Below are 23,081 nucleotides of genomic sequence, written 5' to 3' on the forward strand. Positions count from 1 at the left end.
GACCGTTGATTTTGATTTTGATTTTATTTTTAATTATAATTAATTATAATAATAATATAAAAATATTTAAGTAAATAATTTCAACAGAGTAACATTTTGTTGTTAAGTTTCGAAAAAAAAAATTTACATTGGTAAAAAAAAAATCATATCCACCTCTAAAATTTCTTGCAAGAAATCTTTATTTTTATCTTTTTTTTTTCTATTCTTATAGAGACATATCTGTCCATTCTCTATTCTCGTTTTGGGATATTGCCAAACTGATTTCCTAATTGGAAGTCGGTGGATTGAAGATAATAATATCATTCATGTCAATTCATAGTACATTGATTAATTAATTAATTAATTAACGAATTGATGAAGTCTTAATGAACATAGTAATTAATTAATAATTAATTAACGACACGAAAATTTAGACGTGTTGCTTACCCCACACATGTACGACACACACTCATGATATCTCAATTTCCGTTAAGAAAAGTCAGATTAAGTGATTAATAAACCTTCTCAGTGGTAGTATGTTTTTTTATGAGATATGAATGATTAGTCAAAATTTTGGAATGCCTACAGAAAGGGACTAGCTAGCTAGTACCCTTTGTTCTGTTGTTTAATTTAGGCCAATTTTCTTATATTTTTTAAAATTATGAAAAATTATCAAATTTAGACTTGACATATAATTTTAGAAAATATTATCATTATGAGATCTATTAGGTAGTATTTGGTAGAGAGACAGAGATTAAAAGACTGAGATTGAGAGATAAAGACTAAGATATAGAAATTGAAATAAATCTCAGTATTCTGTTTAGTGTAAAATGAGAAACAAAAATTAAAATTAAAATAAAGCTCTAATTTAATTTACACAAAGGGCAAAATTGAAATTAATTAATTGAAATAATAATATTTTAGGTATAAAATGTTATTAAAGTTTCAGTTTCTATTTCTAAAAATTTCAGACCCCTATATCCTGACTTTTTAGAAGTATTGAAATTTTAGAGATATAAACAAAAATTTTAGTATCAATTTCTAATCCAACATATATGATATTGAGTCTTAATTTTTCAGTTTCTATTCCAATAGCTCAAAACAAACATTACCTAAGTATATATATATTAGGCAATTAATTTGGATAATGTAAACAACACTATTTAGTTTTCAACTGTATTTTTTATAGATTAAGAATTATTTTCTCACAAATTTGAGTTTTATTTAAAAATTTAGTATTAATTAATAAGTTAATATATAGATTATATAAAATTTAAATTCTCAATAATTATTTAAATAAATTAATAAATTAACTACTAATAAACTAACCTAACTCCATTAGTTACTTTACATAAAGTACACGCAGCATTATTTTTGGTTATCATGAAATCATCGTCATCATATAATAATAAGAAATTCTCGATAAGAATTATTGTTCAATCCTAAAACCATTCAAATACATTGAATCCTCTGTACATATATCTTTAGTACTGCAAAATACTGCTACTAGTAGTAGTATAATAAATCACCAATATCTTTATTTAAACTTCATTTTTGTTGTACTGACACCGATTATTAATGCTAATAATAATTATTCCAGTTTAAAAAACATTCGTTGTCGTTAAATTTTCGTGTTATTATTATAATTTTTGGCGGCTATAGCGTTTTCTCCATTTCTTGTAATTTTTTATTCAGACTAGCTTGTCCAAAAGATATGTTATTATTTTAAAAATAAGTCAGCAATAAATTTTTTTCACTAAAGGTGTTAGGTTCCTACCATTCTTCTTAAATTGTTATATCTTATATATTATACAAGATTAATGTCTAAAATTATAGTATTTATATTTTTATTATAAAATATTTTTTAAAAAAATTTAAATTAATAAAACAAAATACATAAATAATTATATTTTTAATAAATTATTTATCGTACAAAAAAATTATTAAATTTGTGTGATTCTTTTACTCTATCTTTTTTTTTATTTGTGTTACACTAATATTAATTTTTGGAGGAGATCGATTATATAAGATCTAACACTATATTATAAAATTATATATTTTTTTAATTTAATTTAATATATAAGATGAGACATATGAATAATTATGTTTTTAATAATTTTAAAAAAATTCATAACATTGCTTTCAAATGATAATTTAGTTTCTTAAAGTTAAATCAAAGTTATTAAATTAAGACTAGTTTTATTGGGGTTGAATTCAATTTATTATTATCTATTTATTTATATTTTTTAAAATAATATTCTATTATCTCAAATAACAAATTGAACTTAAACCTAAAACCAAAATTAGATCTTATTTTAAATAAATAAAATTTAACCTTAACAAATTAAATCATACTTTTTTTAAAATAAATTAAATTATAATTTGGCGTTATCCATAATACAAAGATCATTATTTTATTTACTAACATGAAACTCTTGCATGCTGGATTGCAATGCCAAAAGGTATAGCTACTAGCTAGCATAGGGTGAGAGTTTGAGAAAGGTAGCCAGCCATACCAATGGCAAAACCGGTAGTTATTATAAGTAATAAAATTAAATATTGTTATATAGTCGCCATTGTAATAGAGAACATCATCATATGATAACAACATTTCGGATATAATTATTGTTTCGTTTAGTAATTTTGGTAGACATTGTTATCGCAAAAAAATTATGTGCGCATAAAAATCGTATAAATATATATTATTTAGTTATATAATTTATTTTTAATACATATTTTATATTTTTATTATAATTTATATTTTAATATATACTTTATATTGATAATTAATTTAATAATTGATTATAATATGTATTTAACTATTTATTATGATAGTTATTATTAGAATTTAATTTTTTTTTTGTTTAAAAATGCATTATTATGTCTACTAAACAACCCGAATAATTGGATAAGTCAAACAATGTTAGTTAATGTGTTTGTTAGGGCATCGATTAGGAAAATTATTTTAAAATAACAAATTGTTTTCTTGATAGGGCAATATCTTCTAAAGTCTTCTCTGAGGCTGTGATCTATCTTTTAGTTTTTATAGAATTTTTTTTTCACATAAAGACTTATATAAGGATAATTACACAGCTTAATTAGATCTAAACTCTTTATTTTTTAAACTTTTCTTTGTGATAATTAGAGACTTATGTAAGGATAATTACAGCTTAGATCCTTAGTTTTTAACTACTAATTAAATGTGCTAATTAGAAATTTTCTATCATTAGATAAAATCAAGGTGGAAAAATAAAAGAAATCTGGAATATATATCCATTATGAACTTTTTTAAGAAAAATTCAGTATGTTGAGAAAAAATAATATACTGGCATAGATATTGTTCAGAATAATTTTTAAGTACATATAGAAAAGTAACATTTATTTTGAAAAAAAAATTACATCATAATTTTAACGAAATATTATAGATCTAATGCTTGTTTTCTAGCATTTTCTCTTAAAACATAGTTTTTCAATTCAAAAAGGCAAATACAAGAGCAACTTCTAGCTAGCAGGGTTCAGTTGATTTAATTTTTAGGATAACTACCTTTGAAATAATTTTTGTTAGTGAATTTTTAAGAAAAATTAATGTATTTTTGACTTGTGTATAAAATATTAATTAATACTGACTAATTGATGGTCCAAAATAATAAAATTTATTTGCTTTGTAGCGCTATTCCTTTTTTTTTTCTTTTGTAGTAGTGGTTTTTTTAAGATCTTGTAGTTTATTACATTGGTGTAAGAATGTTGGTGAATTGGATTGGATATAATAATCAAAGTTTTGATCCGATATGCATTAAACTCATTGAATTAGATCTAATTATGAATAATATCTGTATTTTTTATGTTCAGAACGAATTGAGCATCAGATATATCCGCTAAATAAAAAATATATTCAATAAATTTATTTCTATTAAAAAAGTTAATAAAATCCTTTTTTCACTCTAATAAAAACTTTTTTTATTCTTTTAAATAGATTTATTCTTAAAATATTATTAAACCAACTAACTTTTTAAATAAAAAAATAAAATAATATAATATATATACATAATAATTATTAATTGGAATAAAAAATATATAATACAACATTTACATTATTTATTTATTATTTTGTACGGATTTATAGATATACGAATCAAATTCACAGATATAAATATGATATTCGTGATCCAATCTGATTAAAGAACAGATTGAATTGAATTATATCTATAAATTATAAAATAGATACAGATAAAATACTACGAATTTGTAGAAATGATCCGATTCGTGAACTCTTCTAATTGGTGTCCTTGTTGGGAGTCGACCAATTGAAAAAAATTACTTGCGCTGAGGGTTTTGACCAGTAAATTATGTTGAAATTGTAATTTTTGAAAGTGATATTAATATACTGTTAGTATTATGAATAAATTATGACAGAAAAAATAATGGTCACTAAAAAAACATTATATCATCAAATATTTAAATTCAAACATATTACATCATTTTATTTGAAAAAGTTCAAACACATTCACATTTAAAAAATGATGATTCATGGTGGTGAAAAATAAGGTGGAATTTTTTATGGTAGATAATAGTAACAAAGTTACATACAAAGACATACTATATTTTAACCAAAGTCTTGATTTTAAAAATATTTCATCTAAGCAATGATTTAAAATTTCATAAATAAATATATAAAAAATGTTATATGCGTATAAAAAATTAATTATCAAATCAATCATTATAAATTTATGCATAAATATAAATAATAAAAAATTAGTGTCAAAGACTATTAAAAATTTTTAATTAATAAAAAAAAATCTATCATATCAAAATTATTAAAAAGGACCAAATAAATATTATATTAAAAAAAGACTAATAAATAAGACTTAAAATGACAAAATTATTCTATTATTCTCTTTTTTTTCTATGTGTTATTTGTTCTGTCATTTTATTGTCGCTTGCTTCTTCTTCTTTATTTTATTGTTATAAATTAGTAATTATCAGTTTTTTAGATAAAAAATAAAAACAATTTTAGACATGAGAAATTCACTATGCTGCTGAAGCAAGATTCATCGAGCACCTTGCGTGCATAACAAACTTCTCCAATATTTAAACTTCCATTAATAATTTTGGTCATGAAAAGTCTCGTTATGCTGCTGAAACGAGGATTAATGTTTAACACAATAAGGTTCTTCATAGAAAAGTGCTGGCGAAGAAAAAAATGTTTGAGAAAATTGAGAAAAAAAAAAGCATTTGGACAATAGCATACGATAATTGCTGAAATTGAAATACCATAGCCAACATGTTCTTCGTTGTTGGTTACCAGCACGGTGACGATAGAGATGACAGAAGAGGAGAAAATATAAAACAAGAAACAGAGAGAGAAGAGAATAATAAGATAATTTTGTATTTTTAAGTCTTATTTGTTAGTCATTCTTTAGTATAATATCTATTTAGTTCTTTTTAATAATTTTGATATAATTGATTCTTTTTATTGATTAAAGTCTCTTAATGATATTTGACACTAATTTTTTATATAAATATACATTATTTAATTTATTTTCAACGTGTATTTTATATTTGAATATATATTCTATACAAATAATTAATTTAGTAGTTAAATTTTAATATAAACATAACACGCAATTGTAAAGATATATACCTATCGTAGAGTTTTTTTTTTTTTCTTTTTGGGTATTCACCTACCAATCTATCATAGAGATAGAGTTTTATGCGTGAGTGCTTTAATTCTTTGAAGTGAAATGGACCGAAAATCCGAAAGAATGCGTAGTGAACCTTCAAACGGAAATACCGTAACTGAACAAACATATAGGTATGTAGCATATATAATTCATGAAGCCATCCAACCCTAAGATTCACCATTTTAGTTATAGAATTCTTACTAAATTAACGAATAAAAGAATATTATTTAAGTCTTCATTGTTCACGGGAATGGTTGCTTAAAAAAACTATAGCTATATATAATAGTTATATATTTTATGATGAATTATGATCATATATAAATCAATGAAAAAGGTGATATTGGTCAAATATTTTAAAAAGCGGCCAACAGTTGGACGATATAGTATTCATAAGATTTATTCCCTTTATTAACAAATCTTTTAAAAGATCAATTTTGATACAATATTAGTATTTTATATTGGCATTCAACTATATACATAAGACTTTTTTTTTAATAGATACATAAGACTTTGAGATAGTAGAATATTAAAATGAAAATTTTTTGTTAGTGTGAGAAGATGTATTAGATATATGTCTAAAGTGTCATTTGGGAATAATTTCTCAGTTTACTATCTTTTCTTTTTTTGAAAAAAAAAAAAACATTACAAGCCGGGTTATGTTAAACATAAAATTTTGAGTTAATCCCAAGTGCAAATACATTATTTTTAAACCACGCCCACATTTTCAGTTTTTTTTCTAAATAATATACTTAAGACTCCCAGGCAGCATTTCTTCCATTTAAAAAAAAAGACTCCCAGCATTTCTAAAGATTTTTTATTTTATCCCTCCGTAAAAGTTTTTGACAATTAATTGTTCGTCAAAATTTATTTTTTTCAATTTTATCCTTTTGTTTCTCATATTACAAACCCCTCTCTCTTCCTCCAACCCGCTATTGCCGCCTCCACAAATATTTTTGGACTGCATACACTTGTTTTAAAAAAGAAATATTAAGTTCTCCTAAGTGAGTAGTTGGATAAGGTGAAAAAATAATTATCTATTTAAGTTTGAATCAAGGTGTTGAAACTTATTGCACTCAAAGTTACAAATTGATTAACTCTTCACTTTTTTTTTCAAGGTATTTCCTAATCTGGTAGATTAAAACTAATTCATTACGGATCTAAATTTTATTTAAAAGTCTATGGCCAATAAATTATTACATATACAATGCATGATTCGAAAATTCTCAACATTTTTTTAAATAAACGAATGAGCTCTTTTAAGTAATTTTTTGTTTTTTTTTTAGGTAATAAATTCTAAACCCTAAACCTTTTTTTTTTGGTCATGGATAAACCCTAAACTTCTCTCTTTGTTATTTTACCAAATATGATTTTTGGAGGCAGCCTTAACAAGGCCGAAGCCCAGCCCAAGCCAGTTTCTCACTTTTTTTTTGTCAGGACTTTTACTATGATTTCCAAATAGCAAATAATGACGCTTCTTGGCCCAATAGAGGTCCAATAAACATTACCTCGTTTTTTGTTTGCCATGACCATTACCTCTTTCGATTGGTAAATTTATCCGATTTAAGCTCAAAAACTGCAGACTACGCTTTGTAATTGTCCAAAAATTTCATCCCCACAGAATCATAAATCATTCAAAGAAAAAAGCGAATAAAATGAAGAAAGCAACCAAAAAAAAAAAAAAAAACAGAAGAAAAAAGAAGCATCTGTTGTCTACCCGCCACGTAAACAGAGAAGAACCGCCTTAAAGGGAACCTTTTTATCCCTTCACCTCTCTTTCTCTCTTTGAATTTCTATTATTTCCAAACTGATTAACTGACCGCAAACACAAAAAAGTTAAAAAAAGATGCTGAGGCTCGCAGCAAAGAGACTTACCGGTGGAACGGCGTCGTTAGAGGCGGCGTCTCCGGCTGCTGCTACTTCAGTGGCACGGCGGTTTTACCACGAGAGGGTGGTGGACCATTATAACAACCCACGCAACGTCGGTTCCTTCGACAAGGACGACACCGGCATCGGCACCGGCCTTGTAGGTGCACCAGCTTGTGGTGATGTCATGAAGCTTCAGATCAAGGTTGATGAGGAAACCGGCAAGATCGTTGATGCTCGCTTCAAAACCTTCGGTTGTGGATCCGCCATCGCTTCTTCCTCTCTCGGTTAGTTTTCTTTTTCGTTCATATTCAGTCATTGATCGATTGAACTTTTGTTGAACTAGTTTGGTGCGAGTATGCGAGCTTAGATATAATTATTTTGGTTTTAAAATTTAAACTCGTTATTATTATTGTTATTTAGAAGAGTACGAAAGGAATATTGGAGTTACAAAGGCAAAAAAGAGAGAGGGAGGGAAACCCTAGGGTTCGTGAACTGGAGTGATGGTTGTGATCTTTTATGATGTAGATGAATATTACGTAGCTTCTGGAGTGAAAAATAATTGAATAAATAATAATCAAAAAGGGAAAAGATTCGGAGATTACTGGCGATGGTTCTGTTCTGCTCTGTTCTTAGGTTTTTTTTTTTTTTGCAGCTACTGAATGGGTTAAGGGAAAGCAAATGGAAGAAGTCTTATCAATTAAAAACAGGTAAATATCTTATCTTAATTGCACTTGCCTTGGCTTGTGTAGTTGGTGAAGTTTGTGCCAGTTAATTTTATCCTAATACGAGAAATGAATACGTACGTAATTGTGGCATGTTTATGAAATTATTAGTCACAAATAGTAGTAGTAGTATTATATATATATGAGTAAAATGAAGTATTATGTTCATCATCGAGACTTTTTTTAGTCTCTTCATTTTTGTTGAAGGGGTATGTTTTTCCAAAGTATGAAGAAAGTTATTGGTCATGGCAAATTTATGTGGTTTTGGTCCCGTATGATAAACAACTTTTTTCTGAAAATTGGTATAATAGCAAGATAAATTCCATAGAAAATGAGTTTTTGCTTGTTTAATGCTGAAGTTAACATGACTGGTCAAATACATCATAATATTTTTTGGTGGTTTGATGGTTGAATTGCTAGCTTCAGAGGAGGATCCTTGGTGAGTCTAATGGCTGCGTAAGAATATGTGCATCTTTTGCTGATTAGTGTTTTGAACCTTTTGGTCTGATGGATAATTTACCATCTTCAGGAGATTAGTTCTGATTTTTAACATGGTCATGCTTTCATGATTGTTAGTTTGGAGTCTTTTGACCCGACTTATGGTTATTGTCTACAGTGAAATTGCAAAGCATCTTTCACTTCCACCAGTCAAGCTTCACTGCAGCATGCTTGCGGAGGATGCCATAAAAGCAGCTGTTAAAGATTATGAATCAAGGCGTGCTTCCGCAAATGGTAGCGGAAAGGCCTCAACTTGAGATAAATCTGCTAGTTTCTCTGTTTCTTCACTGTCTAGACTCTAGAATTATGAATGATGATGGAATCCACCATTAGTGTGGTTTCTTGATGGTATCAAATCAATGAGTTACTTGTACAAGAAGATAGGAGATAATCTTGGTTAGAGCTAGCCACAGCTAGATTGTATTATATTTATAAGAAATAACGCCAAGGTAAATACCTCTGTTGATGGGTATGTATGTTATCTGCATGGTTTGTACGCAATAGAATAAAGTGGATACTCTAATAAAGACTATAATTGTCTTAATGTGAATATTTTTTTGACCCTTAGATGATAGATTGTAGGATTAAATTTTAATGTTATAAAAGTATTATGTTTATTTAAAGTGTTGTTAAATAAATAAGTAATACTTTTAAACAAAATTTTTTATGAAAATTGCTTTTGGCATCTTCGTTTAAGTAGGTATTATAAAATAAAGTAGAGCTACACAGTAATTACAGCATAGCACCACATTTTGACACTTTCCGGTTATACTGTCTTCCTCTCTTAAAGAAAAAAGGGAAAAAAATGCTGGCGGTGTGTGTATGAAAAATGCAGTATGCTTACAAGATAATAGAGCAAGATTACTATCAAATGAGACTGCCTGTCTAAACAAGACAACTAATTTTGGTTAAGATAATTTCTAATATCTTGTTAAATGGGATTATAATTCAACCAAAAAAAAAAGTCGCGTTGTCAATTGCTCTCCTTCAATCATCTCTTTATAGTTCAATAACTTATTTGTTATATACAAATATAACTAGACAAAAAAGGCATCTGATGCAAATGAGTTATAATTTAAGGAAAACTCTAGGGCGCAGCAGTTTTATTGAATTTTGGTTAGCATGCAACTAGCAGAGAAAGGTGAGTCATTGGATGAAATCTTACACCAATCTCACACTATCAAATTATCATTGATGGCTAATTGATGGCTAACAATCACAAAAATTACTGGCCCCTAGCATTGCTCATAATTTAAATAACTTAGTTTTTTTATACTCATGGCAAGTTCGAGTCTCTCTATTTTAATAAAAAAATAATTATATGCTTCGGGAAAGGTGCATCCCAAAGTGGGGAATTCATTTCAACGGTTGCTATTGCACTTACGATGATGTTTTTGTCTCTCATATGTCTAGAACATAGCCACCTAAACAAGGGTCAATTAACAATTATTCTTGAAAAAGACATCAATTATGACAAAGACAAACCAAACAAATCTGAAACGCCAAAAGAAAGTTCCAAAACTAAGCAACGCTAGAAACACAAGACAACACAAAAGAAGCTACAGCGTTTAACCATAAAGGTATGGTCCACACGGTCTGTAAAAGCAAAAGTAGAAGACCACAACAACATTCCTTCCTTCACTCACTTCCTAATTCTTCTCACACACACACAACCGCAGCCTTATTACGCACACAATCCAACAAGAAATCAGTGATAAAGGACTCATAACATGGCAGCTTTGCATAACCAGGAAAATAGTTGATATCAATCACAAGGTACCTCGTGCAATCCTTGGCATCTCTAATCACATCAATATTGAACAGGTTAAGCCCTGTTCTTTCCCTCAAAGCTCTTGCCAACTCCTTTATCAAACTCTCTTCTGGCATTTCAGCTCTCTCAATATTGCTCAAATGATTAGCACCATCCCCTATGTTAATACATAAGAATACACATATCAGCATTGTATTGTTAGAAATATAATCATTCCTATCTTTTTCTCTAATCGTTTTATAACCAAAAATCGTGTTAAATCTATAGTTGTGTTTCTGAAAAATTAATAATTGATATTTGTTAAATAACGTAACATATTTGATTAAATTATTATTTAACGATTTTCAATGGTAAACTTCAAGTCACTGCAAGAAACAAATACGTCAATTATTACCATTGTTATCTTGAATGGTGAAGTTTGATATCTTAGAGAATTTGAGGGTACCCTTTAAGGCCTTGGCCTTATCTTCTGGTATGTCAAGCAAGGACGTTCTCTTAACGCACCTTACATGTTCCCCAGCAACATAAACCTTGAACACAACGCCGCCATGGTTCACGAACTCTTGAAGCACCACCGGGGTGGCGGCGCCGCCGGCGGTGTTCTTGTTCAACGTTTCTCGGAGCCCTTGGGCGTCGAAAACCAAGCAAAGCTCGTGAGATTCCATGGTTCCATCAGCATACAATGGCTTTGCAATAACTGGGAACCTCAAATTCGAATCCATTACCATTTCCTCCACTGAGTTCTTAGTTTTCTTCTCATCATCAACGACCACTTGGTGCGGAACACCAACGGTAGCGTTTTGGAGCGAAAGTGGCAAGTGGGACGCGGAATCAAGCATTGAAACGCGGTTTTGGAGTTTTTGAACGAGGTGTGGGGGATCAATGATGATGGTGGTGGTGTTGGCGCCATGTTTGGACAGGTATTCGTGAAAGTTAAGGTTGTTCCAATGTTTGGGTTGGAGCTTTTGAATGATGCAATGGAAACGAAGATGAGGGTGTTGTTGGATCAAGGGCTTGTTGATGTCGATTGGAATGAGATGGATGCCTTGTTTTTTTGCGTGGTCAATTAGAGAGGGTCGTATCAAGTTCTGGATTTTTTTTGGTTCCAAAGCATAGCCTATGACATAGCTCTCATCATGAGTTTGAGTTTCATTTTGGGATGCTTGTTCTTGTGGCATGTTTGGGAAAATGAAGATCGGAAATTTGGAATGAATGGAGAGTTAAAAGTGGAGGAAGAAATTAAGATTGGAATGTGGGATATAACAAGTATTAAATAGCGGCGCACTTGCATATGAAGCTCAGAGATGGCTCGAGTTGGATGCAGAAAAAATATTCTATTTATTTTTTAAATTTAATTTTGATGTAATGTCTATTAAATTTTTATTTTATTTTTATTTGTTATCTTATTTTTTTTTAAAATAAAATTTATTATTATTATTTTTTTAAATTAATTATGTTTATCTTTTTTTAATAGAATTATCTAAAAATTTTAGTTGTTTTAATTTATTTTAAAATTTAAAATTAATTTAATGATTAATATAAATAGACAATAATATTATATTAAATGTATAAGTGATCATCAACAAATTAGTACATCAAAATTAAATTTTTATTTTTTTATTAGATATTATTAATCAATTTTTGAAAAACAATAAGCCAAATTCATTTAAAGTTATTTTATTATTTTAAATAAAATTATTTTAATTATTATCTCCTTAATATTATTTTGAGTTTTTGAAATTTATGAGATCACATTATAATATTTTAAATAAGGTAAAATTTTAGATACAATCAATTTTAATGAAGTTAATACTTAACAACCATTAGATAATTTAATTAATTTGATTAAATTTTTATTTAAAATATCAAAAATCAACTTCATCTAAATTTTCACCTTTGAATAATGTGAAGTGATAACTGAATACAGCTGTGTGATTCAGTGAAGGTGGTTTTGTTGAACACACTATGAGATTCGAAAATGAAGGGTCGGCGGTGCTAGATCCAAGGAACTTAACCTTGGAATAAAAGTGTAATAAATTTTTAGTGGAGAGTCAACGATGGCAGTGATAATGTCTACGTTGTTCTTTCAATCCGGTAACGTATACAATTTTTTTATAACTGATGTTATTTTAATATCAATATTTTTTATTTCATTAATTAAAAAATTAAATATATAACTAGTTAATAATAATGTTTTTATATAAATATAAAAAATTTAATGTATAAATAATATTATTGTTGTTTTTAATTATTTTCTTTTACCAATATTCATTCTTATTTGCGTTTAGAAATTAATATAAACGATGTTATTATAGATGTTTTGAACGCATAGTTGTTAAGAATATAAAGGAAAAATATTAGTAGTGATGTATTTATTATTATTATTATTATTGTTCCGTCCTGGATGAGCCGAGGTCTGCGTAGTCTAGAGTGATTACTGGATTCCCGGTCCGAGCTATAAGTCGTCAGGGAACAGCGTTGTGGATGACCTCGGAACCTTGAAACACGGCGACGGGAGCACCTGCAAAAAGGACTCCGACGCTCAAGTAAGTGTGTGAATAAAGAGATAAGAAGTGATTAAAACTGGAGTAAAGTTTTTTGTGACCTGCCCTTGTGGGTAGCGTTGGCTGATTTTTATAAGTGCGTCCTGTGTAGATGAGATCTAGTTTGTTTCGATGTATCTGGTATGGGCCGTTGTTAGTATCCTTGACCAGAGGCGTAATCTTGCTTCAGGAGTGGGTTCTGTTGTTACGGATAAGAGGCCGAAGATAAGAGGGGTGGCCGAAGATATCGCTGATCATGTTAATGACTTAGCAGGGTAGTGTTAATTCGTTTACTCAGGGCTGATTTCTTGGGCGAGTTTATCTTGTCTAGCTGGTGATAACTCCAATGCCGAGATATCGGGGAACACGTCATAGCCCCCAAGCTCGGCTGGTGTTGTGTTAGGAACATTAGCTGAGCTTTTGAGAATTTCGAGTTTTTTTTTTTGTTTGTTGTTCTTCGCACGATTTGAAAATGTATGGTGGGTTTGGAGGGTTTTTTTTTTTTTTGTAACCGGTCCTGTTTAGTACCCTGTGTCAATTTTTATTGCACATTAATGCTTGTTTTGGTTTCCCACGTTTGTTGCGGTTATGTTTTTAATGTTGCCCACTAAACTAGTGGGCTTTTGCAATAACCACATCTTTTGGAACTTACGCTTCTGTTGCTCTATCTTCTCATCGTTTTTTGTCTTTGCCATGTCTTCGAAAGGTCAGTTCTCTTTCTTCACTTTTTTACTGTTACTGCTTTTTTGTGGATTCATGGCGGGGGAAAAATTGAAAGAGAAGCTTCAGGCTGTTGAGGTTAGGGAGGGTGATCCTTACCATTGGGTTAATGAAGATGTTAGGACTCGTTCATCTTCTTTCGTTAGTGTCGATTCCCTTTCTGACCTGAAACGATTGAACTTCTCAAAAAATGGTTCTGGGGTTACTGTTGAGCTTCTCCCATGTTCTAGTGACGATAGGGTTTATGAGAGGAGGGGGGATTGGTTGTATTTTTACATGTACACCCCATGTCTGGTTGAACTTGGTTTAAGATTTCCGTTTTCGTTTTTCGAGTGTGTTGTTCTTACCCAACTGAACTGTGCTCCGTCTCAGCTACACCCTAACTCTTGGGCGTTTCTTCGTGCTTTTCAAGTTTTAATGGATTATCTTTCCTTCCCTTGTTCTCTGAATTTGTTTTTCTCACTTTTTCAAGCGAAAGCTACTCGAAAGGGGTTGTGGGTCTGCCTTAGTAGCTTTCCTGGTCGTTCTGTCTTCCTTCTCTATAAATCTTCTTTTAAGAACTTCAAGTCCCTGTTCGTCAAAGTCCGGTCTGTTGAGTCAGAGTACCCATTTTATCTAGATGATGAGCTTTGTGAAAGATTTCCTCTTTTTTGGTGTGCCGAGCCAAATCAGATACTTGAGGCGTGTGAGAGGAGTGAGGAGGAGGATTTTGTGTTGGATTTTTTAGTTGAAAGTGTTGCTGTTGGGGAGTGTATGTCTATTTCTGATATTTTGCGTTTGTATGATTCGGGTGATACCGAGGGTTTGAGGGCTTACATAGGTAATGTTTTTGTCTGTCTTTCGTCCATGTTGCTACTCGTTTTACTCTGCTGACGTTTGTTGACTTCTTCGTAGGTGGGCGAGTACCTCTCCTAGATCCGTCGAAGTTGCAATCTTTTTTGAACAAGAAAAAAGAGAAAGGCGTCGGGCCTGCTGAGCCTAGGGAGGGAGGTGATCAGGCTTTTTCATCCGTTAGTCGCCCGGCCTCATCGTTCAAAAGGAAGAGGGACGATGTTTCCTTGGAAGTTATTTCTGAGGTTGATCAGGAAGTTCATGGTGGTGATTCTGCTTTTGATCGGCAGAAAAAGCTTCACGGCTTTATTGCGGGGTCGAGTTCTCATTCGTTGTGGAGTGAGAACTACAATTTTGCTGAGCTTTCTGACCGGGCTTCCCAGTATCCGGGAGACATGCTTATGACTCGTCGGATTGGTATGGAGGGACTTTGCAAATTTATTCAGGTTTGTGCCGTGCTTATTTGGGATCTTCTTGGCTCTCTCTTAAAAATTTTTACTTATTTGTGATGCTTACAGATCGTCGGTTCTTGCTTGATGTGTGTTGGTCGTACCGGCGAATTGATTGGTGCCGAACAGCAAAAAGACGTGGATAAGGCTGAGACTATGGAGAAGTCGTACAGGTCAAAAATAGAAGCTTTGGAGAAGTCACTGAAGGAAAAAAATGATGCCCTTGCTAAAGTGAAAGAGTCGGAAGAGGAGGTAACTCGACTGAGGGATCAGATTCGGCAATTGCAAGGTGAAGTGAAAGAAAGTGATGTTGCGAAAGGGAGGCTCACAGCTCGTGTTCTCGAGTTGGAAGAGAATGGTATGGAGATGTTCTCCTATGGCTTCGAACGGGCTGTGAGTCAGATTTCTTTGTTGGCTCCCGAATTTGATACCGATCTGTTAGATATGACGAAGGTGGTTATAAATGGGAAGTTGGTTGTGGATGGGTCGGCGGAGGAGCATGATGAGAATGTTCCTCCCCCTTCTTAGTTATATTTGTAAGCGAATGTTTTGTAGATGGAATGTTTAGTTAGTTTGAACTGTATTCGCTGGTTCCGACCGTGTTTTAGGTCGGCTTTTGTTTTGTTTGTTTGGAACTTGCATGATTATGATAACGAATATATTTTATAATTCATAGTTGTGTATTGTAGAATCTAGAATGTTTGGATAAACTTTGAACACTATTGGAATATATTGTGCGTCAGGCCTCGTTAAAACCCTCCTTAGGCAAAAACCCCTTCTTGGGAAAAAAGCTCTAAGGGGGAAAAAGAGTACCTTCATCCGCCATTTGTACAGATCAAGATTGGTACATTTTCAAGGAGGAGATATTCCAAGTTCCGGCTATTGGGTTGTCTTGTAGTGTTTGCAATTGATAAGCCCCCATGCCGAGTACCTTTACTACTCGAAACGGACCTTCCCAGTTGGCGGCGAGCTTCCCATGTGTTGGGGGACGTCTGGCTTCTTCTGTTTTTCTGAGCACCAAGTCGCCTTCTGTGAATGTTCTAGGCGATACTCCTTTGTTGTGTTTCTTTTCCGCTATTTGCTTTGCTGCTCTTTGCCTTATGGCTGCTAGTTCCCTGGATTCCTCAGCTAGGTCAAGTTCGACATTTCGTGCCTGCAGGTTGTGTTGCTCGTCATATAGGTCAGTTCTTAGGGTAGGGATGCCGACCTCAATAGGAATCAGTGCCTCGGACCCATAGACTAGTTTAAAGGGTGTTTCGCCCGTGGTGGTTTGAATTGTTGTGTTGTAGCCCCATAACACTTCCGGGATCAGTTCCGCCCATTCTCCCTTAGCATCGTTTAGCTTTTTCTTTAATGCCTGCAATATAACTCGGTTAGCGGCCTCAGCCTGCCCATTAGTTTGTGGGTGTTCGACCGAGCTAAAGTGATGTTTTATATTAAAATTTTTCAAAAATGAGCGGAGCTTATTGTTTGTGAATTGTCTACCATTGTCAGATATTATCTCCCTAGGTATTCCAAATCGGCAAATAATGCTTTTCCATATGAATGATCGTACCTTTTCAACAGTTATCCTTGCTAATGGTTGTGCCTCTATCCATTTTGAGAAATAGTCTACTGCTACTAAAAGAAATTTTACCTGTCCTGGTGCTGTTGGAAATGGGCCGAGTATGTCGAGCCCCCATCTATAGAATGGCCAGCTTACCTCCATGCTGTGTAACAGCTCGGCTGGCCTGGTAGATATAGCTGCATGTTTCTGACAGTTGTCACATGCTTTGACTTTCGCGATACAGTCCCTTTTTACGGTCGGCCAGTAATACCCTGTTCGGATGATCTTAGCTGCAAGCGCTCGTCCTCCGATATGGTTTCCGCAGACTCCCTCGTGGACTTCGTCCATTACTTCTTTTGCTTCATCGTCGTTTAGGCATCTTAGCAGCGGTTGCGAGAATCCTCGTCTATAGAGTTTTCCTCCTATGTTCGTGTAAAGACTGGACTTTCGCCTGAAGTGTTGTGGCTTGAGCTCATGTCTTGGTATGGCACCTGTACTAATATATTCAAGAAAAGGAGCTCTCCAATCATGGAGGTGGTTAACATTTATCACATGTAATAGCTCGGTGCTTGGTTTTTCGAGTGAGAGCTGTGTTAATGCAGATGTTTGTGTGTTTGCTCTAGTGGCTGCGAGTTTGGATAGTATATCTGCTCTTACATTTTTTTCTCTTTTGACATGCAGTATGTTAAATGAATTAAATTTTGAAATGAGATCCTTTGCTAAGAGCCAGTATTGCTCGAGCAGCGGATCTTTTACCTGGAATTCTCCTCGGATTTGTTGGACTACGAGGAGAGAGTCGCAATATGTGGTCAGGCTCTGTACTTGGGAGTTGAGGGCGAGCTTGAGTCCTGCGATGAGGGCTTCATATTCGGCCTGGTTGTTGCTTGCTGGGAAGTGGAATTGGAGTGCTTGTTCGGCTATCACCTCATCCCCCTCTTTGAGGATTATTCCCGCCCCACTTCCTTCTCGGCTTGATGCTCCGTCAACATGCAGTTCCCAAGACTTGTCTCGTTTTTCGGTTGTCATTTCCGAGATAAAGTCGGCCAACACTTGTGATTTTAGTGCCGACCTTGGTTGGAACTGGACGTCGAATTCTGAAAGCTCGATGGACCATCTGGTGAGGCGTCCGGCCAGTTCTGGCTTTGTCAATATCTGCCTTAATGGTTGGTTTGTCCTTACTATGATTGTATGGCTCTGAAAATAGTGTCTTAATCTTCTTGCCGTGGTTATCAATGCCAGGGCGAGTTGTTCTATCTTCGGGTATCATTGCTCCGTTGGCTGCATGACTCTACTTACGAAGTATACTGGTCGTTGTATCTTTCCTACTTCGATCACAAGAGCCGAACTTATAGAAAAATTTGAAACAGATAAATATAAATATAAAGGTTTACCGATTTCTGGCTTTTGCAGCACTGGAGGTGATGATAGGATTGTCTTGAGCTCGGAAAAAGCTTTCTCGCCTTCTTTTGTCCAATGGAATTTTTTGTTCTTCGATATTGTTTGGAAAAGGTGATATGCTCTGTTTGATGCTGCGGGTATGAACCGAGATAATGCTGCTATTCTTCCTGCTAATTGCTGCGCTTGTTTTATTGTTGTAGGGCTTGACATATTGAGTACCGCCGAGCACTTCTCGGGATTTGCCTCGATTCCTCGCGAGGTAAGCATGAATCCGAGGAATTTTCCTCCTCTCACTCCAAAAGCGCACTTTTCCGGGTTCAGTCTCATATTATATGCTAGGATTTGTCTGAATATCTCGTTGAGGTCTTCACAGTGTGACATTCCTTCTGTGGTTTTGGCGACCATGTCGTCCACATAGATTTCCATGTTGCGCCCTATTTGATGATGGAAGACCTTGTCCATCAAGCGTTGATAGGTTGCACCTGCATTCTTTAAGCCGAAAGGCATTACTCGATAACAAAAGTTTCCATGTTCTGTGATGAATGCTGTTTTGCTTTGGTCCTCAGGATGCATGAGTATTTGATTATACCCAGAGTAGGCATCCATAAAGCTCAGGCTTTTGAAGCCTGAGGCGTTGTCTACGAGCTTGTCAATGCAAGGTAAGGGGTAGGCATCTTTAGGACATGCTTTGTTTAAATCTGTAAAGTCGACGCACATGCGCCATTTACCTGAGTTTTTTCTTACCATTACCACGTTTGAGAGCTACGTGGTAAAGCGAATTTCTCTAATGAAATTGGCTTGGAGGAGCTTATCTGTTTCTTCCAGGGCTGCCTTGGATTTTTCTGCTCCTAGCTTTCTTTTCTTCTGGGCTATAGGTCGGCTTGTTGGGTTAGTGGCGAGTTTGTGGCAAATGACATCGGGACTTATTCCTGGCATGTCCGCTGGAGTCCAGGCGAATAGGTCAGAGTTGTTTCGTAGCAGTTTTATGAGGTCCGACCTTTCTTGTTCCTGTAGCGCTTGACCAATGTATGTTACCTGTTCTGACTTTGATGTCAGTTGGATTTTCTGAAGCTCGTCCGTTGGTTGAGGTCTTTCTTGTGTGTCTTCTCGGGGGTCAAGCTCGGCGTGGGACAGGACCTCCTTCCGAGTTTGTACTGTTTTGACCTCGTGCTGCTTTTGTTTCGTGTCCGACCTTTTTAGGCTGGAGTTGTAACATTGCCGAGCTTGTTGACGATCTGAATGAATCGTTGCTATTCTACCGTCCTGTGCCTGAAACTTAACACACAGATGAAAGGTTGATATTACTGCTCTGAACATGTTCAGAGCTGGTCTCCCGAGAATAATATTGTAAGGGCTGACGCAGTCCACTATCAGATACTGTATATCGAATGTTCTGGATAGTGGGTGCTGACCCATTGTCGTTTTTAACCATATGTATCCTTTTATTGGTACCCTTTCTCCGGAGAATCCCACGAGTTCTCCGGATGAAGGTTGTATTAGTTTTTCAGACAAGTTCATTTTTAAAAAGGTAGAATAGAAAAGGACGTCTGCACTACTCCCTGGGTCCAGAAGGACTTTTCTTACCAATAGATCTCCTGTTTGGATGGAAATTACCACGGGGTCGTCTGCATTTGGTGCGGCCGAGTACACGTCTGATTGATTAAAGGTGATTTCGAGGTCGTCGACTTCTGTATGGCTGTGTGGGGTTGTTTGTTCGATTGCCAGCATGGTGCGGTAGCTTCTTTTCTGTGCCGACGCTGTTTCTCCGCCACATGCGAATCCTCCTAATATGCAATTGATGATTCCTTTTGGGGGGTTGTTATTCGGCCATTTGTCACTTTCCTTGTTTCTCGGAGTTTGCTGCTCATCCGAATTCGTTTTTGCTCCTTTATGTCTTGTACCCTCGATGTATTTGTCCAGGAGTCCTTGCCGGGCTAGTCTTTCCAGCAAGTCCTTGGCTATGATGCACTCATCGGTGGTATGGCCGTATTTCTGGTGGAAAGCGCAGTGTTTGGTTCTGTCCACGAATCGTTGGTCTTGGTAACTTCCGGCTCTGACAGGGGGTTTGATGATTTTGGCGTTGAGTATTTCCTTTATGATCCTTTCTCTTTTAGTGTTGAATCTGGTGTAGTTGTCAAACTTTGGTGTGAGTTTAAACGTCTTTCTAGCGCCTCTGTCTTCCCCTGATCTGATTGCTCGGCTCTCTTCCTTTCGTGGCTGCCTTCTGTCCTTGTTCTCGGCCTCCCGGAGTTCTTCAATTTCCATCTGCCCCGCGGCCCTTTCTCGGAATTCCTCCAAGGTTTTTGGCTTTGTAACAGCGATTGTTTCTCTGAACTTTCCTGGTTTGAGGCCGGCCTTTATGGCGTGGAGATGGACAGCAGGATCCAGGTCAGGTATTTCCATCGTCGCGTCCGCGAATCTGGTGAGGTAGTCCTTCAGGCTTTCTTGTGGACCTTGGCGGATGGTGCCGAGGTAATCTGATCCGTGCACGTAGATGCGGGCGGCAGCAAAGTAATCTATGAAGGATCTCGCCAATTCCTCAAAAGAGGAGATCGATCCTTCAGGCAGCTTTGAGAACCAGAGGAGTGCCGCGCCGTCCAGGTAGGTCGGAAAAGCCCTGCAGAGAATAGGTTCGTTTTTAGGTCCGTTAAAGAACATCATAGACTGGAATTTCTTAATGTGAGCCCGGGGGTCACCAATCCCCTTATATGGCTCGAGCGAGGAAGGTAGTGTAAAATGTTTTGGCATTTGGTAGTTGGTAATCTCCTCGGAAAATGGGTTATCCAAGGTTAGTCTCTCTTTCGGGGGGTTGGTGATCAATAGGTCAGTCCCGGCCACGGACGAGCTTTTGGGGTTGCTTTCATCCCGTTTGTTGGCTTGATTTTGTTGCGATAGTTCGGCTAGCCTTTTGACCTCTGCTTGGAGCTCAGCCATCTGGGTCATAAGCTCGGCTTGCGTGAGTTGGCGGGCTCCGTTGTCTGTCATGGTCGGGGATCGTGTGATCTGAAAAAAGGAGATCAACAAAGTAATAATAAAAAGAAAAAAGTGGGGTTAATCGTCGGGCCCCACGGTGGGCGCCAAATGTTCCGTCCTGGATGAGCCGAGGTCTGCGTAGTCTAGAGTGATTACTGGATTCCCGGTCCGAGCTATAAGTCGTCAGGGAACAGCGTTGTGGATGACCTCGGAACCTTGAAACACGGCGACGGGAGCACCTGCAAAAAGGACTCCGACGCTCAAGTAAGTGTGTGAATAAAGAGATAAGAAGTGATTAAAACTGGAGTAAAGTTTTTTGTGACCTGCCCTTGTGGGTAGCGTTGGCTGATTTTTATAAGTGCGTCCTGTGTAGATGAGATCTAGTTTGTTCCGATGTATCTGGTATGGGCCGTTGTTAGTATCCTTGACCAGAGGCGTAATCTTGCTTCAGGAGTGGGTTCTGTTGTTACGGATAAGAGGCCGAAGATAAGAGGGGTGGCCGAAGATATCGCTGATCATGTTAATGACTTAGCAGGGTAGTGTTAATTCGTTTACTCAGGGCTGATTTCTTGGGCGAGTTTATCTTGTCTAGCTGGTGATAACTCCAAGGCCGAGATATCGGGGAACACGTCAATTATTATTATTATTATTATTATTATTATTATTATTATTATTATTATTGGATAACAGATATTAATGAAAATTTCTATCTTTTGGTGACTTAAAAAGATAAAGCAAAGGAAAAATATACAAGAATGTACTTGAAGGGTTTGAGTACATGTTTAGGTGAAGAGGAATAGAGTATTTGTTGGTATGGCAGAATGGCGAGATTAGATTTGAGGAGTATGAAGGTAGTATTTGCAAAGACATTCGATACTTAATTTAGAGAACTATAAAAGTAAAGATTTAGTGTGTAAGGTTGAATGATCATATATGAAAGAATAACTAAACTTATTTTTTATAATTGGCATAGGTTATTTTATCCAGCAGATTCTGCTATTCAAGATTTTAATGAATTTGTTGAGATTTGGAATTGTTATAGATGGGCTGGTTGTAGAAGGCTCATGAGAGATCCGAATAGTCAGATCCGTAACAGTTATTCCTAGAGTAGGAGAGCATGTTAGCTTGATCTTATTGCTGATGTTGGTGAGTTCGGGTTCCAGCAGGTCAGGGTCTTGCGAGTCTATGGTCAGAATGTGGGGTTGTCTCTGTTTCTAATCGTTGCGTTTTTCGATGATTGCTTTTCAAGGCATCATGATGACACATAGTGGGAGAGAGAAGAGCTTGTTTTTCCATTTTTTCTCCCTCATTCCTCTGCATTTTCTTTTTGAAAATGTCGGGGGTTTTATTTTTACCCCTTTATAATTGCTTTCTTCATTTCCATTTTTCTTTTCCTTTATCTTTTCAAACATTCCTGCTGCTTTCTGTGATCATTCCATTGGTTAATCGTTGCTGTTGTTGAAGGGCTGTAGTGCTGCGTTTTCCTGAGTCTGCATTGTTTACTGCTTTTTTTTCTCTTTCGGCTCTTTGAGAACAGATTGGTGCCTTTTTCCACTTATTTTTACACTTCGCTCTTTTCATTTTGAGAAGTTCTGGGGTTTCTTTTGCGTTGTGACAAGAGAAAATTGGGAGGGGGTGCCACTATTTTAATATTGGTTTATAAACTATAGATTTGGTCTTGGGATTGTCCTAGGATTTTGTGTTTTATGCATTTCTAGGTGGCGGGCTAATGGTAGTGCCTCCTTTAGATATAGGTATGGTGCGGCGGATTGCGGTTCAGGAAAATCTGAGTCCTATTTTTCCGACTGGGGGCATAACGGATCGTTACCAATGGGTGACTTATGACGTGTCGGGTACACCTTCTAGGTTGGGTGAGGATGACCTCCAAAGGCTTCGGGAGGAAGGGGTCGTATGCGGAGGCGGTGAGGCGGAGCGGCAGTATGAGCTTTTGCTTGCTGATGAAAATGAGAGGGTATGCTATCTCAATTTAGAATTTTCCTGAGTTCCTAATTGGATGTGGGTGTATGAGCCCTTGTTCATGAAGGTAGGGGTTCGGTTGCTCTTTTCCAAGTTCACTATGGCTCTCTTGAATTGGGTTTTTGCA

The 23,081-nt window shown here is 35.1% G+C and overlaps 2 protein-coding genes across 2 annotated transcripts; one reads left to right on the forward strand and one right to left on the reverse strand.

Annotated features, from left to right (window-relative positions):
- The first annotated feature begins 7,414 nt into the window (after window positions 1-7,414).
- Window positions 7,415-9,313, forward strand: LOC130955254 (uncharacterized). The gene is made up of 3 exons (XM_057882078.1): window positions 7,415-7,810; window positions 8,179-8,233; window positions 8,865-9,313. The coding sequence occupies exons 1-3, from the start codon at window positions 7,504-7,506 to the stop codon at window positions 9,001-9,003; spliced, it is 501 nt and encodes a 166-aa protein (XP_057738061.1). The 5' UTR covers window positions 7,415-7,503; the 3' UTR covers window positions 9,004-9,313.
- A 733-nt stretch (window positions 9,314-10,046) lies between these two features.
- On the reverse strand, window positions 10,047-11,765 carry LOC130955253 (inositol-tetrakisphosphate 1-kinase 2-like). The gene is made up of 2 exons (XM_057882077.1): window positions 10,912-11,765; window positions 10,047-10,674 (listed from the first exon to the last, which is right to left on the reverse strand). Exons 1-2 carry the CDS (start codon window positions 11,693-11,695, stop codon window positions 10,406-10,408), a joined length of 1,053 nt encoding a protein of 350 aa, XP_057738060.1. The 5' UTR covers window positions 11,696-11,765; the 3' UTR covers window positions 10,047-10,405.
- Between the last annotated feature and the right edge of the window lie 11,316 nt (window positions 11,766-23,081).

Source organism: Arachis stenosperma, chromosome 10, assembly GCF_014773155.1.
Source record: "Arachis stenosperma cultivar V10309 chromosome 10, arast.V10309.gnm1.PFL2, whole genome shotgun sequence".
Classification (NCBI taxonomy): Eukaryota; Viridiplantae; Streptophyta; class Magnoliopsida; order Fabales; family Fabaceae; genus Arachis; species Arachis stenosperma.

Bases quoted from the DNA above. Each gene is read 5' to 3' on its own strand.
- LOC130955254 (XM_057882078.1), top strand. From the start codon at position 7,504: ATGCTGAGGCTCGCAGCAAAGAGACTTACCGGTGGAACGGCGTCGTTA. The intron at 7,811-8,178 runs GTTAGTTTTCTT...TTTTTTTTGCAG, and splicing joins CATCGCTTCTTCCTCTCTCG to CTACTGAATGGGTTAAGGGA. The intron at 8,234-8,864 runs GTAAATATCTTA...TATTGTCTACAG, and splicing joins GTCTTATCAATTAAAAACAG to TGAAATTGCAAAGCATCTTT.
- LOC130955253 (XM_057882077.1), bottom strand. From the start codon at position 11,695: ATGCCACAAGAACAAGCATCCCAAAATGAAACTCAAACTCATGATGAG. The intron at 10,675-10,911 runs GTAATAATTGAC...GTATTAACATAG, and splicing joins CACCATTCAAGATAACAATG to GGGATGGTGCTAATCATTTG.